The sequence below is a fragment of the Ooceraea biroi genome, chromosome 10 (genome assembly GCF_003672135.1).
Source record: "Ooceraea biroi isolate clonal line C1 chromosome 10, Obir_v5.4, whole genome shotgun sequence".
NCBI lineage: Eukaryota > Metazoa > Arthropoda > Insecta > Hymenoptera > Formicidae > Ooceraea > Ooceraea biroi.
The window spans coordinates 10,800,163-10,822,600 of NC_039515.1; the positions used below are offsets into that span (position 1 = coordinate 10,800,163).

General features: G+C 38.2%; 2 protein-coding genes across 5 annotated transcripts in view; both read right to left on the reverse strand.

Moving 5' to 3' along the window:
• Positions 1–6,920, reverse strand: part of LOC105278591 (diacylglycerol kinase 1) — a 106,449-nt gene extending 99,529 nt beyond the window's left edge. For all 3 annotated transcript variants that reach the window (XM_011337799.3, XM_026973472.1, XM_026973471.1), the window contains exon 1: positions 6,787–6,920. The gene's annotated coding sequence lies outside the window, so the exon portion shown is untranslated. The remainder of the gene's footprint in view (positions 1–6,786) is intronic.
• A 2,777-nt stretch (positions 6,921–9,697) lies between these two features.
• Positions 9,698–21,397, reverse strand: LOC105278589 (steroidogenic acute regulatory protein-like). 2 transcript variants are annotated; one of them, XM_011337797.3, is made up of 12 exons: positions 21,179–21,397; positions 20,965–21,076; positions 20,139–20,424; positions 19,853–19,933; positions 19,373–19,450; positions 19,193–19,246; positions 18,977–19,109; positions 17,891–18,108; positions 14,004–14,156; positions 13,807–13,911; positions 13,522–13,697; positions 9,698–13,115 (listed from the first exon to the last, which is right to left on the reverse strand). In XM_011337797.3, exons 3-12 carry the CDS (start codon positions 20,379–20,381, stop codon positions 12,914–12,916), a joined length of 1,443 nt encoding a protein of 480 aa, XP_011336099.2. In that variant the 5' UTR covers positions 20,382–20,424; positions 20,965–21,076; positions 21,179–21,397; the 3' UTR covers positions 9,698–12,913. The 2 variants fall into 2 exon arrangements, with proteins under 2 accessions (XP_011336099.2, XP_011336100.2); XM_011337798.3 differs by lacking the exon at positions 20,965–21,076.
• Positions 21,398–22,438: the final 1,041 nt, after the last annotated feature.

The following is a 22,438-nucleotide window of genomic DNA, read 5'->3' on the forward strand; positions in this document are numbered from 1 at the left end:
TTCTTGACGAAATACATGATGTTTGACATGAATTTTTATTTTTGTTATTGCATATGTATTTTGTATATTATTACATAAATATACTGTTATAAATACTAGTGAAATATTAAATTTTTAATAAATTTATATTATATAACCGTTTAATGTGTCACTTGGATTTATTCAAATATATTATCATATTTCTAACATGTTTCATAATTTTTAATAGATATGCCCAATTTCTCAAAGCTCAGTTTTCGTGTGTCTTAGAAAAACGTTATTTTCTTAAAAACTAGAAACTATTATAAAAAATATAATACCATCTAACAGAAGGTAGTCTCTAGTATACATGTGCAAATTTTTATTTTGAGCTTTACGTTAAGAGATAATCTCCAAAAACAAAATTGTATATTGGTATTGGCGTCTTTCCTCTACCTGCACTGAGAAAAATATCTAATCGAATAATCAATTACATAGTAATAACAAACGGATATATCCGATTAAATTGTATTAAAACAAAGAAGATGATCGGACATATCCGATGAAGGTAATCGGATATAATCCATAATTTAATCGGTTTAATCATTTAAATAAAACTTTACAATCGGAAATAATATTTAATCGGTTTATCCGATGGAAATTTTTCTCAGTGTGATAATTTAAGATTCACAAAACTGAAACACGCACGACCTGAGACGGGTTTCTAATGACAAAAGTAAAAGGTACAGTGAGAAATATAGAATTATTTTATTCATCAGAATGTCCGATGTAAGCATCCGATTTGAATGTCGATATACCTGCGTACGAGACGGATCGAAGCGTGGTAATACTACGACTAAATACCGCAAAACTGTAACAGTGTATCGCGCAACTTTCGCACGCAATCAACTCACGGTATATCGCATCGGAAGCCGATTATTGTTTCGCCCAGCGACGCTGCGAAAACCTGCACTGGGCATCTTAATTCCCTCGACGAAATATTTTCGCGAAAAATAACGGTGTATGTACATACACACGTATTCCCGTGCTTCTCCCACGCATACTACTTTTTAAAAAAATGTAGATTTCCCGTTTTTAACGTGACGTTTCTGCGACACGTCGATGTGTGTGACGCGGTCGGGATTTTATACGAATAAAACGTGGCTGTAACAAAATGAGTAAAATGGAGCAAAAGCAAAAGAATATACTCGCGCTGTAAAGTTTTGCGCCTCGTGGCGCGCAGACCGAGCATCAAAGAGCATACCCGGAAATAGAATCGAATTTTTGAAATCACGAAACAGTGCTTGCGCAAGGGAGGCCTGCGCTCCGCTTCTCTCTCTCTCTCTTTTGATGATTTGAAACGGAAATAATAGACAGCTGAATCAACAACCTGTTGGAACGTACTTTGCAAGCGCGTAAAAAAGACTTCCACCAAGAACGGAACCTTTCATTCACCATGGCCACCACGTGTGCCCACAACGCTCCGGTTCCGGGTACACAACTCGCGAAAATAACTGTACAAAATTGATGCGATGTCTGCAGCGAGAGTGAAGGAGAGTAGTGTCTGTGTATATGTATTGGGTTGGCCAAAAAGTAATTGCGTTTTTTTCCAATAGATGGACATACATGTCTTGAAATGTAACTAACTTCATTCTAAACCGCAAATTCATTATGTAGGTTAACAACTCACAGTTCAAGCTTGTTTTACAAAAAGAAAGTACACGATTTCGTTAACAATTGTTTCTTTGCCGTCGATTTCAAAATGGAAAATCAAAAAGAACATTTTCCTCATATTTTCTTTTATTACTTCCGAAAAGGGAAAAACGCTGTGCAAGCTCATAAAAAGTTACGTCATGTATATGGCGAAGATGCTTTAAAACTGCGGCAGTGTCAAAATTGGTTTACTAAATTTCGATCTGCAGATTTTAATGTGAAAGATGCACCACGCTCAGGAAGGCCAATCGAAATTAATGATGACAAAATAAAGGCACTGATCGATTCCAATCGGCGTTTAACGACACGAGAGATTGCTGAGAATCTTAACATATCGAAATCGAGTGTTGAAAACCATTTAAAACGACTTGGATACATTAGTAAGCTCGATATTTCGGTACCACATGAGCTCAACGAAATTCATCTCACTAAGCGCATTGACATCTGCGATTCTCTTTTGAAACGTGAGGAAAATGATCCATTTTTGAAACGTATGTAACAGGCGACGAAAAATGGATCGTCTACAACAACGTCAAACGAAAAAGATCGTGGAGCAAGCGTGATGAACCTGCTCAAAGCACTTGAAAAGCAGATATTCACCAAAGAAAGATTATGCTGTCAGTTTGGTGGGACTTTAAAGGTATTGTGTATTTCGAGCTGCTTGCAAGGAATCAAACCATTAATTCAGACGTATACTGTCGTCAACTGGATAAATTAAATGATGCCATCAAACAGAAACGTCGAGAATTGGTGAATCGCAAAGGTGTTGTGTTTCACCATGATAACGCTAGACCACGTACAAGTTTGGTCACTCGTGAAAAATTGTTGCAGCTTGGATGGGATGTGTTACCATGATGTCACCACATCCACCATATTCGCCAGACCTGGCACCATCAGATTACCATTTGTTTCGTTCTTTGCAAAACGCCTTGAATGGCAAAACCTTTACTGCTGATGAGGATATGAAATCGTTGTTGGAATTGTTTTTTGCTGAAAAAGATAAGAACTTTTTTGAGCGCGGAATCATGAAGTTGCCTGAAAAATGGCAAAAGATAATCAAACAAAATGGACAATATATTGTTTAATAAAGTTTTTGTTTCCCATGAAAAATTCGCCTTTTATTTATATAAAAAAAAACGCAATTACTTTTTGGCCAACCCAATAGTAGTACGTGGGTCCTATATACGCGAAATTCTTGAGACTGCGATCGTTACGCGAAGGAGCGGCACTCGGATGGATGAATTGCAAATGACTCGTGTGCGCGAATAATCTGCAAATAAATCAAGACGCAGTGAACGGAGTGAAGAGATGAACAGATGAGAAAGCCCGCGTGGCAGGATTTAATTATCACGTTTAAACTTTCGCAATTTGTTAATAACACATATGTAACGATCCAGAGTATACTAGATCTGCAAAAAGTATAAGAAAAAGTTAACAATACTGTACAATACGTTGAAGATGATCCCTAGTATACATGTTTTGTATTGTCATCATTTTTTTATATTTATATTTATATATTTTTTATATTTATATACGCTGCATGCATTTATTGCTGACTGCGAGTGAATTTGTTAAACGAGCAATAACGTTTAAATATGAAACTATTCGGTTCTTAATCGTAGTTTATACCGCTCGTAAAAACACTCTCCCACCCGCGGGTATCCCCCGACCATGACGTTATCTCTCGCGTCCCATGACAAATGATATTTCCCATGAGGAGGAGGGAAAGGGGCACGGAAATTTTGAGTACGCGTTTCCGCGAGTTCATCTGCAAAGCCCGGAGAGATTAGTCTTGAATTAAAGCCAACTTGAAATTAATAGTCCGTTCGTCGGAAAAACAACCCCAAGGGCGTTTCATAAACTATTACCATACGCCTGATGGACGCATGGACTATTACTCTTCAAAATGGACTCCCCGCACTCGTCCGATTGCACAAACTTGCGTAGAATTCCCGAGTCATGGTTTATGTTTAGACTCGCGAAGAAGGAAGATTCGAGACGATGCGCCTAGTATTCGGCTTGAAATATTTCCGCACTTGCTTCTGTACAGGCGTGACGTGTAAATGGCATTCTCTGCCTTTTAAATGGACGCCAGCGGAATCAGTCGTTTTCTCGTCAGTCGTTAATTCAATTTCTGAATTCCATGATAGTGATACTGGATGGTGTAATCGAAGAACTTAACTCTACTCGTGTGCATGTGCGTTTGTGTGCGTGTATATATTTTATAATACGTATACTATGGCATCTGTCGACGTTAAAATCACGTTAGTAGAGTTCCGGAGTTTAAATATGCGAGCTTCCGCCACTCGGCGTTAAACGGCGAGAATAGCAAAAGTTAAGCAGGAATTAAATGCTGGAATTATTATAATTCTTCGTATCGCCGTCGTCCAGGGTTTCACCTAGGTTTTAATGTCGCAATAGTTTTTAATGCTCAGCTGTTTGACGTGACGCGAAAGTCAAATGAAACGTTACAGAAATTTGACGCTTGCCCCGCACTAGATACACGGTGGTGCACCGGGCATTACATCGCGTCGCATTCAACCCGCACCGGCGGAAAATCGTAACGTCGACAATGAGGGTGAGTTACATGACGGACATAGCGAGACCCGGATCCTTTTGTAAGTCAGTATTATAGCGAAGTAGTTTTAAACTAAGTTATATTATCGGGCTGCGGAAACGCGCGGCTGCGATGCGGGGACGTTGCTTTTTCAGGCTCACTCCAATGTTAATGCATTCGAAACCACCGGATCCTGCCTTTCCGCGGCGGAACGAGGACATCGCGCTGCAAGTCGCGCGCGAATATGTATATACATGTACGTGTGTGTCTGTGTGTATGTATATTACACATGCATATACATATAACACCGCAGTGAAGGTCAAAGGTTAAAAGGAACTCCTGACAAAGGGCATGGAATTGGCTCTGTTTTGTATGACCGCGAGTCGAATTTCGAATGTGCACCAATTAAGCGTCCAACAAGGGGAGATATTCGATTAAAAACGCACGGCCGGATGTTAATTGTTTAGATTGGAGCCGAATGGTGATCGAACGTCATATCAATTTCGTGTCAAGAACGCCGTGCCACGTTAATCTCGGTACTATTTCAAGAGACAGACTAGTTTTCACACAGATTAGCTTCAAGTGCGCGAGCCTCTCAATAGCGACGTGCGTGTTCTATCGTATTATATTTCATATAAAATCTTGTTTACAGAGGAAAAGTTTCGGTTGAAATATATATAAATTCATCGTGCGTTCGAATAATTAAAGATTGAAAATATGACACTTTACGTACGTCGAGTCTCAGCGCGATGAATGAAAGTTGCATTTCCCGGTTAATTCCAAATAATTGCTCTTCATACAATTTGCTACGTCTCGCTTGGGAGTTGAGTTACAAAAGTGTACGATGTTAAACATCGGAAAAGTGTAATGAACGGCGATCTCTTGCGACGCGCTCTGTATGAAGGCAAAAACTTTTAATACATTAAAACTTTATTACAGCCAGGGGTGGCTGATAGAAATCGGCTGCTACCGATAGCCTAAAGCAGTTATCCCCGAATTGAAGATATTTCCTGCATTAAGTGCTTCTCTCTGGACTATATATTGTCTAAAATGTCATGAAAGAGATTGATCGAGGCCAGACTTCTCGCAAACGTAGGTACAAGCATTGATACTAACTACTCCGGAAGTGATTCACCAGAGAATTACGATGTATACGGTCGGGATATTAATAGAAACTTTGTGATGAAACATCTAAATGCGATACTAGAGAGTACTATTAATCTCTTTTAAGCAACGCCCGCTTAATTTATCATTCCACGCTTCGTTCTATCCTGCACCCACAGAAAAGATTTCTGGACTTAACGCTATTACTCTTTAATCTATCATAAAATAAGATCGCTATAGCGACAATCATATTTATTATTGAAAAGAAGCATATTTTAATCTTCAATAGAAAATTCGAAAATCTACAATTAAATAATCTTGTTGCTATCTCATTCATTTTCTCAGAAGGATTTACATACAAATTTCTAGCAAGTTCAAAATATTCTTGATTTCACAATATTGTCAGATCTGAAAGACATCTTATTCTATTCTTCTAAGAGAATTTGTAGAATCTGCACAAAACGGCCAATATTTATGTGTTGCAATCGAAAATCGGGAAAGTGTTTCTGTTATTTACAATGAATAAGTGCAATACTCTACAAGAAATATTAAAAGATATGGAAATGTCTTATCTCGAATCTTATTTCTCAAGTATATTGTATATACTTACTTACATTTCCATATCTTTTAATATTTCTTGCATTGTAAATAACAGAAACACTTTCCCGATTTTCGATTGCAACACATAAATATTGGCCGTTTTATCGGAATAAAGGACGCGGAAGCGCCGAGTCGACGAGCGACTGTGAGAAAATGATGCGTCGACATGGACAAAGCCTACTATAAAGTGGCGCTAATATCAAATTATTCTACATACAAGGATATATAAGCATAAATTTGTACATGTTACTCTTGTCTCAAGACAGTAAGACAATCTTTTTTAATTCGAGAGAGAAGAATAGAAATTACTGATTTAAATTAAAAATTGTTTTATTTTCATATTTTTTATACTTGTAATACGACTAAATTAGTCAAGAATATTTTTCGTCTTGTTATCAGAAATCCTTTCTGAGGGTGTGATCCCTGCAAACAAGGACAATTGTTGCCGCAAGATAACATTTTTACTTTCCGTAAGAGATATCTTTACACGCATCGCCATTCCTGTGGATATCCTTATCGTAATACAGAGATTACCATGATTACGATTACGATCGTACGGAGCGCTGCGTGCTCCAAAACAGACCATATCATCCAGTTTTACATGCTCGCACGTGCAATAAAACGTGCCAGTCGATCGCGGAGCAAGTAAATCGAGTACTTCCGCGGGCGATAGAAGAGGAATGAGGGAGGCGGCGTAAAACCGGCAAACGTAACGCACGCGTGTCGCAGGGATGCTCGCGATAAGGTGGGCGATAAAACGATCTCACGGGCGCGTAAAAAATGGGCAGAGCGAAGGGATCGCACGACCCTTCCGAAAAAGTACGAATACGGGTAACGTGCGGCGTTGTATTTACCATTTCTGCGCCATCGCACCGCGGATCGGACGCTCCAGGTGCGCCGCTCTCACATTGTCGGCATCGTCCTCGGCCGGCGCCCTCGGTCGAGCGGGGGAACGCGCGAAGGGAAAAGAAATGCGAATGTCGATCGATTTTAATTTCCGATCTTCGAGGAGCGGCGCGCGATCGGTGCGCGCGACCGGTAGATCGCCGATAGATCGCGATACGGCGCCGAGAGAAGTGCGAGGGCTTCGTGGATTCTCTCGCGCGCGTGGATTGCTCTCTGGAGTCTCGGCGGACACCGCGAGCGACGGCACGGCGAGAGCGCTGCACGAGATGCGCACACGCGTGAGGCGCGGGACCGACTGGCTCGGCTCGCCCGCCGCGATCTCCGGCCCCTGCGTCAGCGCCACCTGCCCCGCACGGATGCTGCCCCTGCAGTCGTCCGCCCGCATCGTCGTTCATCTGTCATTGCGCTTCGCGCGACACGCAGAGCGGGTTGCGTACGTGCGGGCGTGCATGCGTGCGCGAGGGCTGGCGATGCGAGTGAATGCGGAGGAGCTCTTTCTCGAATCCTCAAACGGATGAGGAGCCTCGGGCGAATTGCTCCGTATTGGGCATTAATTAAGCTCGGATCAGTTTTTTTTTTACAGTTTTTCCATCTGTGTGTAATAGAATTTGAGACGAGTAATTTATTATTGAGAAGCATAGTAGTGTACCTCGCGCCAAGTGCACGCGTGAAGCGACACACGAGCGGCGAAATCGATCCTACACTGAGAAAAATTTCCATCGGATAAACCGATTAAATGATGGACATATCCGATTACCTTCATCGGATATGTCCGATCATCTTCTTTGTCTTACAATAATACAATTTAATCGGATATATCCGTTTGTTACTATGTAATTGATTATCCGATTAGATATTTTTTTCAGTGTACATACATATATATATAAGGTTGATATATAGAGCTGATATATTGTATATATACTGGAGTTTGCACTGTAGACAATAATTTTACAATAATTTTTATGAAAAAATATAGGGAAAAGTTGCCGAATTTGGACCACTACTGTAACTTGTTATCTGCTGAGAGTGCACTGAGAGTCATTAAAGACATGCCTGTTCACAGGTCAAATGCCAGAGGCGCGGAAAGCACTCTCAACGATTCCTACAGTTGCTGCAGATAACAAGTTACAGTAGTCCAACCTAAGCGGTGGTCCAAATTCGGCAAATTTCCCCTCTATGTATGTATGGTATGTATGTGTATATATACAGGGTGTCCCGGGTTTTAACCGACAAACCGCGGGAGCATATTCTACTAGTGGAAATAAGAAAAAATTCTTATATCGAGTTTGCTTAGAAATGCCTTATTACAAAGTTATAAACCAATATTGAAAAGAAATATGAGATAAGTAACAACGGAACATAGTGTAGAATTTGGAAGGTCGAGGATGTTTATGTTATGTGTATTCACATGTATTCATGTTCACTATGTTGAAACGATTCAGTATGATTGTTACTTTCACAACAGTAGCTGTTAGATTTCAATCGTCGTGTCAACTAGCAATTACTATCAGAATGCCAAAAGTGTTTTCAAATGAGGAATACACCGATATTCATTTCGTGTACGGATTCTGTGACGGAAATGCACGAGCTGCCGTACGAGAGTATCAACGTAGATTTCCTAACAGGAGAGTACCAGATAGATTTAAAGCAACGAATTACTAATTCAATTACTGAGATGCAACAAAATTTTCAGGAATGTCGTACTGTAACAAATTCTGTACTGCGTCGATGTCTAGCTTGTATCGATGTGCAAGGACAACATTTTGAAATGCGTCATTAAATCATTGCGTAGATAATTTATATTTTTGTGAAAAAATCCGTTGTTACTTATCTGATATTTCTTTTCAATATTGGTTTATAACTTTGTAATAAAGCATTTCTAAGCAAACTCGATATAAGAATTTTTTCTTATTTCCACTAGTAGAATATGCTCCCGCAGTTTGTCGGTTAAAACCCGGGACACCCTGTATAATATATATACATATTCATTAAATATACATGTACATATATATGTTCATTAAAAAATTATTCTAACGTACAATAAAAATTCCAAAAATGTTGTCTCATAATCGAAGCCTCTCAACTCACTTTTCTACTGATTATCCAAATATACATGCATATTTTTCTTTTTTATCGGTGGATAATAGGGTTGAGAGCACCTTTGATTACAAACAAAATTTTTGAAGTTTCCCCTGTAGATTAGAATAATTTTTTTAATGAAAAATGCGATAGCTCTAGTTATCACGTAAGTATACCTTCAAATAAAGCAGGTGGCTATTACGAGGGGTAATTGAGCGCAAACGGCAAACTGATTACGCACGCAAATTGCGCAAACTGCCAATTCACATTAGTTACAGACCGGGCAAAATGCGTGCAACGAATTGCGGATGTTGATTCGGGGAACGCAACAATTTACCAGACCGACTGCGTCTATGTGCGGCCCGTGGCGTGCGCCTATCGAGCGCATGCATGTCGCGCTCGCAATAATTGGAGTACACGTTGCAATCTCGGCTACAATGTCTCCGCTAACCATGAATTGCCACCTAGCAATGTTACTCGGTCAATACATCCTCGCGTCTCCACGCTAACGCTAATTTTCGCATCAATCAATCGTGCGGCTAATGGTGTCAAAGCTTAGTGCACAGTCAAAGACACGTAACGCAAGTACTTGCGACGCACGCGGTTGTTTGGTTGTAAAACTCGTGTAAAATTAAAAATTCGAGTAACTCGTGCGCTAAATTTCATAAACGGCACTAATTAATAATTTACTTAGCGGGGGAAGGCTTGGTTCCACGCGACTGTCGTCATCTCGAATCGACGAGCAGGACGGAAGAGTTTGCGGCTAGGAAAGTAACAAGATACAATCTTACTTCGCGTTTATTTATCTAACAGGCTAGAATATATCTTTACATCCGAAGCCAGGGGTCGGATTTATAAAATCACCTTTGATTATTCTAAGATCCTTATTGTATCCTACCTAAACGTCATCATTAATCTAATTAACACAGTATAGAATCACGCAGGCGTCTCCCGAATGGAATTGCAGCAGTGTATTGCGCAACACGTAAACGACGATAAACGACGGATGATGTAGACTTCTATTTCGATGTTTACAGTATTACAAACATATAAAACGAAGTAGTATTTATACTTGTTGTTTTTACAGAATGTTTATTATAATATATGTGCGTAGCATACAACGGGATTTCGCCCAGTTTTCTTTCTCGCTTTGCGACACAGTCATACCTTTGACTATGATACAGTCAAGGAGTCATACGTATTAAAAACTGATAGTCATTTGCCAATTATAATACAATGCATGCATCCAAATTCACGGAAATGCAGAAACGGGGAAACGTTATTTTATCATACAGACGTGTATACGGAAACCGAAAAAAGTATGTCATGTATATTTTCATACCGAGTAGCTTAAAAATAATATTATCGTAATGTTATGGATTTCATAACGGCTCATTAATACTTCATGTGGCTATATTTTATATATACATGTGCGATATTTAAAATTAATTTGCTAACCGCACTGATAATTCGAAATAATGCAACGAATCGTTTAAACTGCTAATTAAACTTTCGATCTTTACATTTTTACTCGTACCGATTTATCATTAAATATATAATAATTCTCCGATTTCCAAGTTTTATTTGCACGTAAGGTCACGTGCAGTGTTATCTCAGATTTTTGCAACACATTTTTAATTAACACCAAAAGTGCAACTCGGGGCATTGATATCTCGTGTACATGTTTATGACAAAATAGGCCAAGTTCTCTTATTTATTATCTGCTTTCACAACGCGAATACGACGATGCGTAAATGTCGATAAACATCAGCACCCTATGATCTGTCGCATTATCCTCTCCCTACCAACACACACGTGCTCACACTTGAAAACACTCGTCATGTTGTCATGCTCCGGTGCAGTTGCATAATGTCGGTCGTACGCGTTAAAAGATTAAATTTGCTTAAAAGTATACGGTGATAGCGCGAACAGCGCCGACAGTTTCTTGAACTTGGAAGCGCGCGCATAAACATTTACCGCTTCGTCTCGGGAGTCTTGGTACGAATGCACCGAGAAGAGAGAGAGCGCGCGTCGCCGATAATAAAATTGCACAATCACGGAGAGTCCAATGCCGTGCAGATATTCTAGTGTATCAATGCTGCCGGCCGATACACCCCACACATAATGTCAATCAACACGAGAAGAGTCCTTGTTGGCAATAAACGTGCGCAATTATGTACACTTATCGTCTCGAGAGGGCGAAGCACACTTGATACCGATACATGCGGAACAACAATGTACGCACTGTTATTAGTTACACGAATATGTTGATACACGGAATCGATTGGGTGCACACGTAAAGGTGGGTCCAGACATGTGTCGTATCATCGTATCGCATCATAATCGCGTATCATGCATGATATGGATACGTTAGTTATAATGATACGCCGAGGCCTTGCTTTCAATCCGTATCCGTATCATTTATCTGTATCTCTTTATTAGTTTTCCATCTAACGTATCGTTCCACGTTAACCTGCTGTGGAGACAATGTCTGTACAGTTAGCTGCTGTTAATTACATTTTTCTTCATTATTTATTGAAGAAACCGAGGAAATCACGACGGTGGTGGATAAAAAGAATTTTTGCGAATCGCGGAGTATACAGTGGCCCAAAATTATTGCGCGACTTAAAGTTTCAATCTGTTAGTGGACAGTACAAAAACTTCACAAGAATGTCACCCATTGAGTTTGAGTACCTGATAAATTTGGTGGGGAAACAGATTTCCAAAATAGACACCACATATAGGAAAGTAATACCTGTTCAAAAAAGATTAGCCATAACTTTGCGATCGCTAGACGAAGCAACGCGACTGAATCGAGTCAGGATCTCAGGATCGGTGAGCGTTCACACTGACTGTATCCGTATCTCGCATCATTTCTTTGATGTTTCGGCGAAATACCGACTTCGAATGGATCATGGTCGTATCGTATCTGCGTATTATTTTGATACACAGATACGATACGCAGATGTGATACGGCGCACCGTCCACACTAAGCTAATCGTGATACGCGATCATGATACGATACGGTGATACGACACATGTCTGGACCCATCTTTAGACATCTACTCGACATTCATCACTCCGCATGCCTCATTTAATTCAAATATATTAAACAGTATCGAGTCGATGTTAGGCTTTTTTATGCGAGTCGCGCGATCGAAGAGAGCGGGGACAAGTGCTTGAATAAATCATCAATGATGTAATACATAATAAAAAATTAATATATATATATATTTTTTTCATGTTTAAATATATTACGTCTTGTTTTTTCGCGTGCTCAGGCTCGCGCGTGCCAAGCGCACGCGTACGTCATAATATATATTTCAGATACACTATGTACACGTCGAAGGATGCGCTCAACCGAACGTTCGTAGGCACTTACAAAAAGCACGTAATACATAGCTCGTAACTGTCGCTACACGCGCGATTTTTAAAACAACAAATGTAATATATTCTGTCCGTGTGTGATGTGTGATTGCGAATAAAACTATGAGGAAGAGCGGCTTATCTTTTCCCATTCCTAAAGTAGAAAAATAAGATGAATAATGTGGCATCTACATCAGTGACATCGGCGGTTATCGATAACATTTTTACTAAGCTCATCTGACGGAAATGACAATTCGCTCACACAGATGCAGCTGGAATACACGCGAGTTGATACAGATCGTAAAATTGTATGTGTGTGTGTGTGTAAGCTATCTTACGTACGTCATCATTTCAACCGCGTTTTTTTTTTCGTAAGAAAATTCTCGGACGATTTCACTAGAGAACCGCGAACTGCGATATTGCACCACATTTCATACGTTCGTCACGCAAACTGAAGTTCCAACGCAATCCGCGTAAAAAGACTGTTGGCTTTCCAAGCCGTTGAAACACAATGCTCATTCCCCCCCCGTAAACCATCACGATAACGATGAGAATCTTGGTATTACTCACTCTGACGTAGCAAAGTCAAGAGAAGATGATAGACAATGGCTCATCGGAGACTTTACGAGACTAATCTAACGATTTCTGCATATCATTTATATGTTTCCTTAAATACGACATGAACTCTATTAGACTAGAGGCCATGGACCTTTCTACGAGTGTTTGTGGTAACCAGCCTTTCAAGTTCGTGTTCGAGATGCAGGTGAAGCGGCACTTGTCAGCTTCCTCGTGCAACACCTCCGCTGCAAAACAGCTTACGCCATTTTCACCCCTTAAAAAAAAGATATATTCAAAATGATAATTATTTTTTCTCACGCATCATCTATCGTAAATTTATTTATCCGTTTGAGAGTGCCACAGGTCAAAAATCTTATCAAAAAGTGTCGATCAAGCGGCGCGATCGCGCTTGCTTCATTTCACGATCGCATGAAAAATACGATCGCGCTTGTGAAACGCGGTGAGAAGTATCAAGCAGCGCGACTCGCACTTTGTTCATCTTATATCGAAAATTTCCAGTCGGAAAATGCTTAGTAGGGTCGACGACGCGCTATGATAGGATCCGTCAATTGCACATCGCGGTGCCCGATGCAGTGGCACTCGACATGAACTTTGAGCAGCGCGATCGTGCTCCGCGCGGCACTCAAACGGTGGAAGAATGTAGTCTCTGTGTATCTCACCTAGTCACGTTCGGGCGAACCTGAATCGATGCCATAGGAATTGATATACCGCCGCTGATATAAAAATCACCGCACTTCTCGCGGTGCCTCAAGATAATAAAATCCCGCGCCGTGATCAGCCCGCCGCCGTACGAGCTTGTCATTTGGTAAACGATATCCGTGTCGTCGTCGATATTCTGGAAACAAAATTACTGCCGATATGACATACGATATTTATTTTATTAAGTTATATTTATTTTATTTAAATTACGACAGAGGAAGGCGAAGATTCGCAAGAACCTGTACCTGTAGCTTCATGGCTTCCGTCACGAGATTGTTCCACTGAGGCGAGTGCTCGAAATCGTCAAACAATGAGTCTATCAGTGTGCCGGCAGGTGCGTCGAGGACAGCCTAAAAAAAAACGATGATTAGGGATTTTAATTATTTAGGAAAAAGCAAAAAATTAGCAAGAAACTTTGTTTTCTTCAGTTTACACAACCTACCGTAACTTTCATGATCTTTCCCTCTTTGGGAAGCTGCATGTAGGACACCTCGTCACCGTGTTCCGATCTGGTTTCGATCTTCCATTCTTTCGACGTCAATAAATCGTGACAGCTTTGCAATACCGTGGACGCCTTCGTCTTGTATTCATCGATCTAAAAGAAAAGTCGGCCGTGCAAGTTCTTGATGTTTGATCAACATCCTACTTGATGATTCAATTGTGTTACCTTTTAAAAAATATATCTGAGTGGAAATATAGCGATTTACATAATTTTGCGACTTCTAGCGTTACAAACATGGGAAAATGTAAACGGCATTTATGAACTTTTTTGCATAACGGCACGCGTTTGATCTTTGAAATTTGATCTATTATCGCGTTACCATAAAGACTCCTACTGATATGCTTGCACTTGCGAAAGTATGTTGAGTACATTGTACGATTACAGTTCGGTACGTATGCACTCGTAAGGTCATAAAGTACTATTGTGCAGTACGAATGTAGGTTGCGCTAATCAACAGCTTAGGGGACTTATCAATAAAACTTGCTATCCTTTGTCAAATTTGTGCTACTTACTTAAATTCGAAGCGCGCGATTTCTTTATCCAACGAAAGAATTTTTCAAAAACAATATACTCTGAGAAATGCAAAAAGAAGAAAGATCTCTCGTATATAAATAGAAATCAATTGCATGTTAAAGAATTGTATTAAGGGGTTAAAGAAAAAATAATATTATTAAAGTATATTGTATTCTCTAAGCATTGACCGAGGATTTTTGCAATATCATTGTTGGTTTGCAAAATATTACTAAATGAATTAACAAGTTTGGTGCAAAAACACGAACCAAAAATTCAAAAATTGTTTTCCAGTCAAATTTCAAACATTTTTGAAAAAATCTCGGTCAATGCTTAGAGAATATAATATACTTTAATAATATTATTTTTTCCTTTATTCCAGACCATCCAATATGGCAGAATCGTCGACACCAATTACTTATGTTTTAAAAAATCAACTTTTCTTAATATGTTAATAAACAATATTCCAACTAATATTTTTTTTTATTTTGCACATTTCATACCTTTATGATGTACTTAAGTAAAGTGCCAAACCGCAAGTTTCTAACTTTTCTATTTCTCCGACAATTCACGTTTAAATATTACCTATTTTTTTCGGTCGATCACACTGGTCTAACCCCTTAAACGTGAATCTTAAAATAGGGTCACGTAATACCAAAAAAAATCCGGCGTTAAGCAAGAGGTCATCCAATCGAGATATACAGATTATCAACAAGCTGGAAATAAGTCAGTTGGCTAAATTAACCAAATTCGAGATAAATCCGTGTACAATATAAATACAATTTTATCAGCACATACATATTTAAACATACATATCACACTACATACCGAAATTTACGATTTATGTTTACAATTACAAAAACATTTCCAATTTACATTTACCGTTTCTATCAAGCATCTTTCATTATTTATTCTCGTAATCCATTATTATTATATTATAATAATTATTTAATAATTGAAATTTTTTTATTAATAACAATTTTATTTAATAATTAAAAGAAAACTGTAAATTTATACAATTTACATATTTGGACATTCGATTTGTCGGAATGACAAGGACATTTAGTCATGGTGTACAGGTGCACTATGATTCATTATCTCTGAATCACGTTTTATACATTGTAGAAATCTGTAGGATTAATATACAACAACGTTAAAAATAATCATACTAATATAATAAAGAGGTAAAGTTTGTTCCATTGTTCGGGGTAATCTCAGAAACTACTAAACCGATTTGAAAAATTCTTTCACTGGTGGATAGCTTAGATCTTCCTGAGTAACATAGACTATGTGCAATCGTCTTGCAACTTCTAAAAATGTGCGCGTCGCAAAAAAATACGTTCTTTATGCTTTATATTTTCCAAATATACCGAGCGCCAGCTAGTAATATATAATACAATAACAAGAGAAAGTTATTAGTAATTAAATAATAATTTACTTGTAAGGTCTTGAAAACTTTTGTACAATCTCTTTACAATTTATAAACTTTACTTTTTTTATTTATAATTTATTTATAATTTTTTAATTTATACTATGTTAATAAAGATGTATATCACGATTAAAATGGAATGGTCAATGTATAAAATAGTCAGTATATATATATATATATATATATATATATGCAATATATAAAATTTCACACTACAAGAATACAGAATTTCTGTTGCAATCAAGGACACATATGTTTTCGCAATCAGATTTCTCACTTGCTTCTCTTTTTGCCGAGTTTACGTAAAAGTTCGAGCAAAAGATAAATTCATTTGAATCTACGCAAAAGTTATATAAGGATGTAAGAACATAGATGATTTGAAAAGTTAAATGAGAACGATGAATTAATAATAACGATGAATAGATATAAAACTTTTTGAATTGAATTGAACAGGCAACTGGTAAGGAAAAGGTAACTTACAGGCAATACTTCATTAGCTGAGATTTCTCTCCATTTTTCCTTTGAACGTCGATTACCCTCTAAGGGTTTAGGCAAATACTTTATCGTGTCACCCAAGAAGAAAGGACGCATGACTGTGTGCACAAAGGTACGCACCTCGAGCGTCGGTATTAAATCGAACATCGGAATTAAATAAATTAAATTCTGCTGAACAATTAATTGAGATGAAATTCGTATGCAGAGCAAAATTTAATGTCGCAAATTGGGCGAGAGAGAGATGCTGGACACGAATCGCACGTCTAGCTATTCGCACAAACAAGTTACGCGATCAACTAAAGTGACAAGTCGTTCGGTCATGCCTCTACACTTTAATACCACCGTAGAGTATCCATCCCCTCCCACTAGCTTGATTCCTATCGACCAACATATCCTACATATTTATTTATAATCTATTATTGAGAAATGGGAATGCATTAGCATTTATGTAAGATCTCCAAAGCTTTGGAAAAATTAACCATTTAAGAAAATTAATAGCTGTATAGAGATAAGGTTCGTATCTATTTGGTATTCCCAATCCATTAGTAATCCCGTAAACAAAGGAGAACAGAAGCGAGATTTCTTTCCGAACGATTGCGTATCTATGTGACTCGTATGAGAAAAGGAAATAAAATAATTAATATTTTCGTTGATTTTTAATACTTTTGCACTATCTTTTATATGAGATACGTCCTATAATTGGCGATTTTATTTTATTTTTTAACGTGACAAATGCCACAAAAGCATTTGCTATTGATCTTGGTAAAGTGCAACTGTTGCTCCACATAAAATTTCCATTATATTTTCATTTTGAATGTTTAATCAACACTGAAGTAAACACTTTTATTATTATGTATATAGCTCGAAACGTGCCTTTCCCTTTTATCATTGTACTCTACAATGGTTATGTATATATATTATCATTTTACATATATTTATTAATTTATTTGAATTTTATATTTTTATTAGAATAAATTACAACACTATTACAGATGAAAGAAATTATTATACTTAGTTTACGTATTACAATGATTACAAGGCCAAAATAGTAACTATAAAAATGGAAAATGGTGTCGAGACGGATTTGTGATTAGCAATTAGGTGAAAAAAGGGAATCCCGATTCAACGCTGAATCATATTAAGCAATCAAAAAGAAGGATTCAGATCAATGAGAATAAGATAAATAGAAATCTCGTTCGATTTCATTCGCTTTTAATAAGCTTCTGAGTAAATTTCTTTTTCTAAGTAACAATGCATGCTACGCCCTGTATATTTTTAACTTCGCGATTAAAATTCATGATGATGTTTGAGAAGGCTTGCGTGACTTCCATCTTCATATCTCGTCTCAAAGCGATAATAAATAAGCGCAGGAAGGAAAATCAATTTTACCAACCTGTTCAGGTGAGAGTTTCGTCAGAGACAAAAACAATTCGCTAGACTTTGAGAGCCTTCTCGGACCTTCTTGCTTCCTGGAGGTGTCTTCGTCATCGGAATGATTCGGGGAGTCCATAGGCGTGAAGAAGGTACTTATGTGATCGGCGGCTGATGCGTATTGCCGCGACTCGGTAGCGATAGCTTGTAGTAATGGGGATCTTTCTGTATCTGGGAAGTCTGTAAATTTCACAAAGCTGTGATCGCGACACACATTCTTCTCCCATTCTTTCAAATTAATTTCAAATTAACGAAAATTTAAAGGAAATATTCGCGATTTAAAGATGAAATTATAATTTCGACTTTATTTATTACTATTCATGTATTATTGTCGATTTGAATTAATTTTCTTGCGTAAATATTTGCGCAAGTATTGTATATAAATGTCGATTTTCGCTACGTTATATTTTATACATTATTATTTATCGGTAAATTATTAAATCATTAAGGGGATCCTGGAGTGGCCAGTGAACTCCGTCGCGGCGTCTGAATTACCGGCGAATCGATGATTTTCCTGCATTTTCTTTTTATTGAATTCACAGAATGAAAAATCCTTTTCCACGATGAAAGTACACACAATAATGTAATGTGAAAAGCAGGACGTAACTTTCCAAACGGAAAAAAATCACAATTTTTGATTCAGCCACGATTTCACAGGCATATACGTAGGCACGAAATGATCACGAATCTTTCTGCACTAATTACTTTTACACTAGGCTTCTAAACTCATTTCTAAAAGCTTCCCCATATTCTTTCATTTTGTTCCGTCCTTGCGATTATCGAATTTTGGCCACACAAACTGCAAAACATTTATATTAAGAACATTAATGTACGAGGTGACGTTACAATAAGCCGATAATAAAACTGTAATTTTTTTTTGTCGTTTTTAACATAAAGTCGAGTTTCGCTCGGTATATTTCTTTGTATACTTTAATCGTGGAGAAGGATTTTTCATTCTATACAATCATTAAAGAGTAATTAGTACAGTAAGATCGACCAATTCCGCCGGTAATACAGACGACTCCAGGATCCCCTTAAGGCGGCTTACTTCGAATCCAATTTCTCGCTTGTGTTTCCTGAGGTATCACGCGAAAGTCGAAGAACCAAGCTTCTGCCCATGATAACACAAAGGACGTCACGATCAATAAAACTTGGAATACTGGTTGGTTAGCTGATGTCCACTGAAAAATACAACATAAAAAAAAAATTAAAAATCGATAAAACGGACGGTGAAGGTAATGCCAAATATTTCGAAAACACTTACCTCAAAAAGGAAAACTTTGGCGATTAAAAAGGCACATGTTACCGCAGTCGATATCTGAAACATAAAGCCGAAATTATTGTGCAGACATTACACGTTTAATTCAAAATATCATTATAACTAATTAAATCGCGAAAATGTATTTTGCCGCGAATAAATGCTCCGTTAGTAAGTAATACTCACAGCTACAATGATCCAGTGATTGAGATACAGCAGCGCATAAAAGAGCAACAAGACCGTGAACCTGCAAATCGCTGCCATCTGAGAAGATGAAATCCGTAAAATCTCTGTTCCCAATGAATAATGAAAGATTATGACGAACTGAATGCCACTGTCGTCATTTCGTTATTAAATCCACTATTAACCCTTAACCGGGCAGAAAACATTATTAATTACGTAATCGAGCAGTCCGGGCCTCAGAGGCTTCCATTATGTTTCAGAGAAATTTTGAAATAAAATGCAAATTTTAATAAACGGAAAACGCAAAAGGAAAAACAATTTATTCAGAATCTGAAGAATTAATGCGACGCGCACAGAACGTTTAAAAGTAACGGAAAGGAATTATCGTAGAAAATAATCGTTCTCTGGGCCTCTAAGACCCCCCCCCTCCCCTTGCCCTTGTTAAGGGTTAATTATTAATTAATAACGACAAGGTATACTCACCACAATGTCAAACAGAGACGTCTTTATATGATAGTGTATGACCTGATCTACAAAAGCTGTGCTCAGACTCTCGCCAGCAATCTGCAAACAACATACCGTTGTATTTACAACATACAATCATTATATATTCAGATTCTTTCTCGAAAATATTAAAGTAAGTGGAATACGCGTTTACACAAAATAAAAACACGGAATTAAATTGTCTTTATGTTATTAAGATAAATCGTCTGATTCGCGTTGTTTGGATAAGCGAGATAACGCCTTGGACACGGCCGTGTCAACGTACCATTGTACAAATGAGCCACATCAGAATTGTGAGAAGGAGATCAAACGTGACGAAGAGGCAGAAGAAACGTCGGACATTCGACATTCTGCCGCTCTGCCTCGCCCCTGCGATCAGGTCTTCGCTGAGGACGATATCCGGGGTCCTCGTTATGCTATGCTGGGTGACCGAACTCCTCTGAGAATTGATCGAGCCACTTAGTATGGCCTCAGCGGCCATCCTAATTTGCCTCTCATCTTCCGTCATCCTTATGTTTGTTTACTGACGTCGTCGTTGTCGTAACGTCGACCTTCGATGCAATGAAAGAAAAAAATATATATATATATAGCGTGACAAATTTTGAAATTAATTAATGAGGAAAATATTGATGCGAGACATGGATGCCAATCTATTTCTTGAATCATAAGATTCTAAGTTTAATATCATAATTACAGCTGAAATTATAATTACACTTAATTAATTATATTATATTAATTACATTATAGATTATAACTACACTTTGGCATAATCATCTCTCCAGTAATTTATTTAAAACAAGAGAGCTCTTGGGCTGTTGTCCAGCTAGCATTGCAAATGCTACAAAATACTTTTCATCCTTCTTTTTTCTTCTTGAAAGAAGAAAAAGGATAGAAAGTGTTTTTATGGCATTTGCAGTGCTAACTCGATTCCACCTTTTCAGAAAACGCAATTTTCCAGCTCCTTTGCCCTATCTTCTTACTTATTCCTCGTAATCTCCTTACTATTGCACGTATCATCGGAAAAACGACATTTGAACAGAGAAAAAGATTTCCACGCGACACAATCACAAAAGTTAATTAGACATTCTAACCTTCAAATTCACCATGTAATTGTCTACTTCGTCTGCCAACAGGGGCGATGGGGACTTCGGGGAAAACGAACGAGCAAACTTCACACGTGTCTGCCATCGATCGAAATGTATGCTGCGTAAAGTCGAGGATGCAAAGATAAAAACGTTATCGTGCGTTATCTCCGTCGCGGCCGATCGTTTCCGCTCGACTTTTTTCTCTCGTTTTATTCCTTACCGTTCGGAAGCTGGCAGCTCTCATAGATCCGTTCACATAGCAGCTGCTCCACGAGATGATGTCACGCACACGCATCGATTCGTACGCTTCCCCATGGTGCGAGATACGTGCCCTTCGATCGCACGATCGTATCGTATCGCGACCGAATATAAACAAGTGAAAACAAATGACGTTTCCCGGCGTCCCGTACCGTTCCGTTCCCCCTGAAGTTGTGCATACTCGAGGTGCAGTGACAGTATCGACTGTGTTCGGCGATATAACCGCGTGAAGTTGCAGTCGATACTAGGCACACTCGACCGTTGCGCGTCGCGTCTACATATTCAAGTTTCATGACTATTTCATTCGTGATTTTCGAATTTTAAATATTTCGAGTATTAATATAAATAAAATAAAATCGAATACTAAATATATTGGGTTGGCCAAAAAGTAATTGCGTTTTTTTTTATATAAATAAAAGGCGAATTTTTCATGGGAAACAAAAACTTTATTAAACAATATATTGTCCATTTTGTTTGATTATCTTTTGCCATTTTTCAGGCAACTTCATGATTCCGCGCTCAAAAAAGTTCTTATCTTTTTCAGCAAAAAACAATTCCAACAACGATTTGATATCCTCATCAGCAGTAAAGGTTTTACCATTCAAGGCGTTTTGCAAAGAACGAAACAAATGGTAATCTGATGGTGCCAGGTCTGGCGAATATGGTGGATGTGGTAACATCATGGTAACACATCCCATCCAAGCTGCAACAATTTTTCACGAGTGACCAAACTTGTACGTGGTCTAGCGTTATCATGGTGAAACACAACACCTTTGCGATTCACCAATTCTCGACGTTTCTGTTTGATGACATCATTTAATTTATCCGGTTGACAACAGTATACGTCTGAATTAATGGTTTGATTCCTTGCAAGCAGCTCAAAATACACAATACCTTTAAAGTCCCACCAGACTGACAGCATAATCTTTCTTTGGTGAATATCTGCTTTTCAAGTGCTTTCAGCAGGTTCATCACGCTTGCTCCACGATCTTTTTCGTTTGACGTTGTTGTAGACGATCCATTTTTCGTCGCCTGTTATCATACGTTTCAAAAATCGATCATTTTCCTCACGTTTCAAAAGAGAATCGCAGATGTCAATGCGCTTAGTGAGATGAATTTCTTTCAGCTCATGTGGTACCGAAATATCGAGCTTACTAATGTATCCAAGTCGTTTTAAATGGTTTTCAACACTCGATTTCGATATGTTAAGATTCTCAGCAAT

Coding starts and splice junctions, on each gene's coding strand:
- LOC105278589 (XM_011337798.3), bottom strand. CDS start 20,381: ATGACGGAAGATGAGAGGCAAATTAGGATGGCCGCTGAGGCCATACTA. Junction 19,110..19,192: donor CCAAAGTTTTCCTTTTTGAG/GTAAGTGTTTTC, acceptor TGTATTTTTCAG/TGGACATCAGCTAACCAACC. Junction 13,116..13,521: donor GTTCGCCCGAACGTGACTAG/GTGAGATACACA, acceptor CTTTTTTTTAAG/GGGTGAAAATGGCGTAAGCT.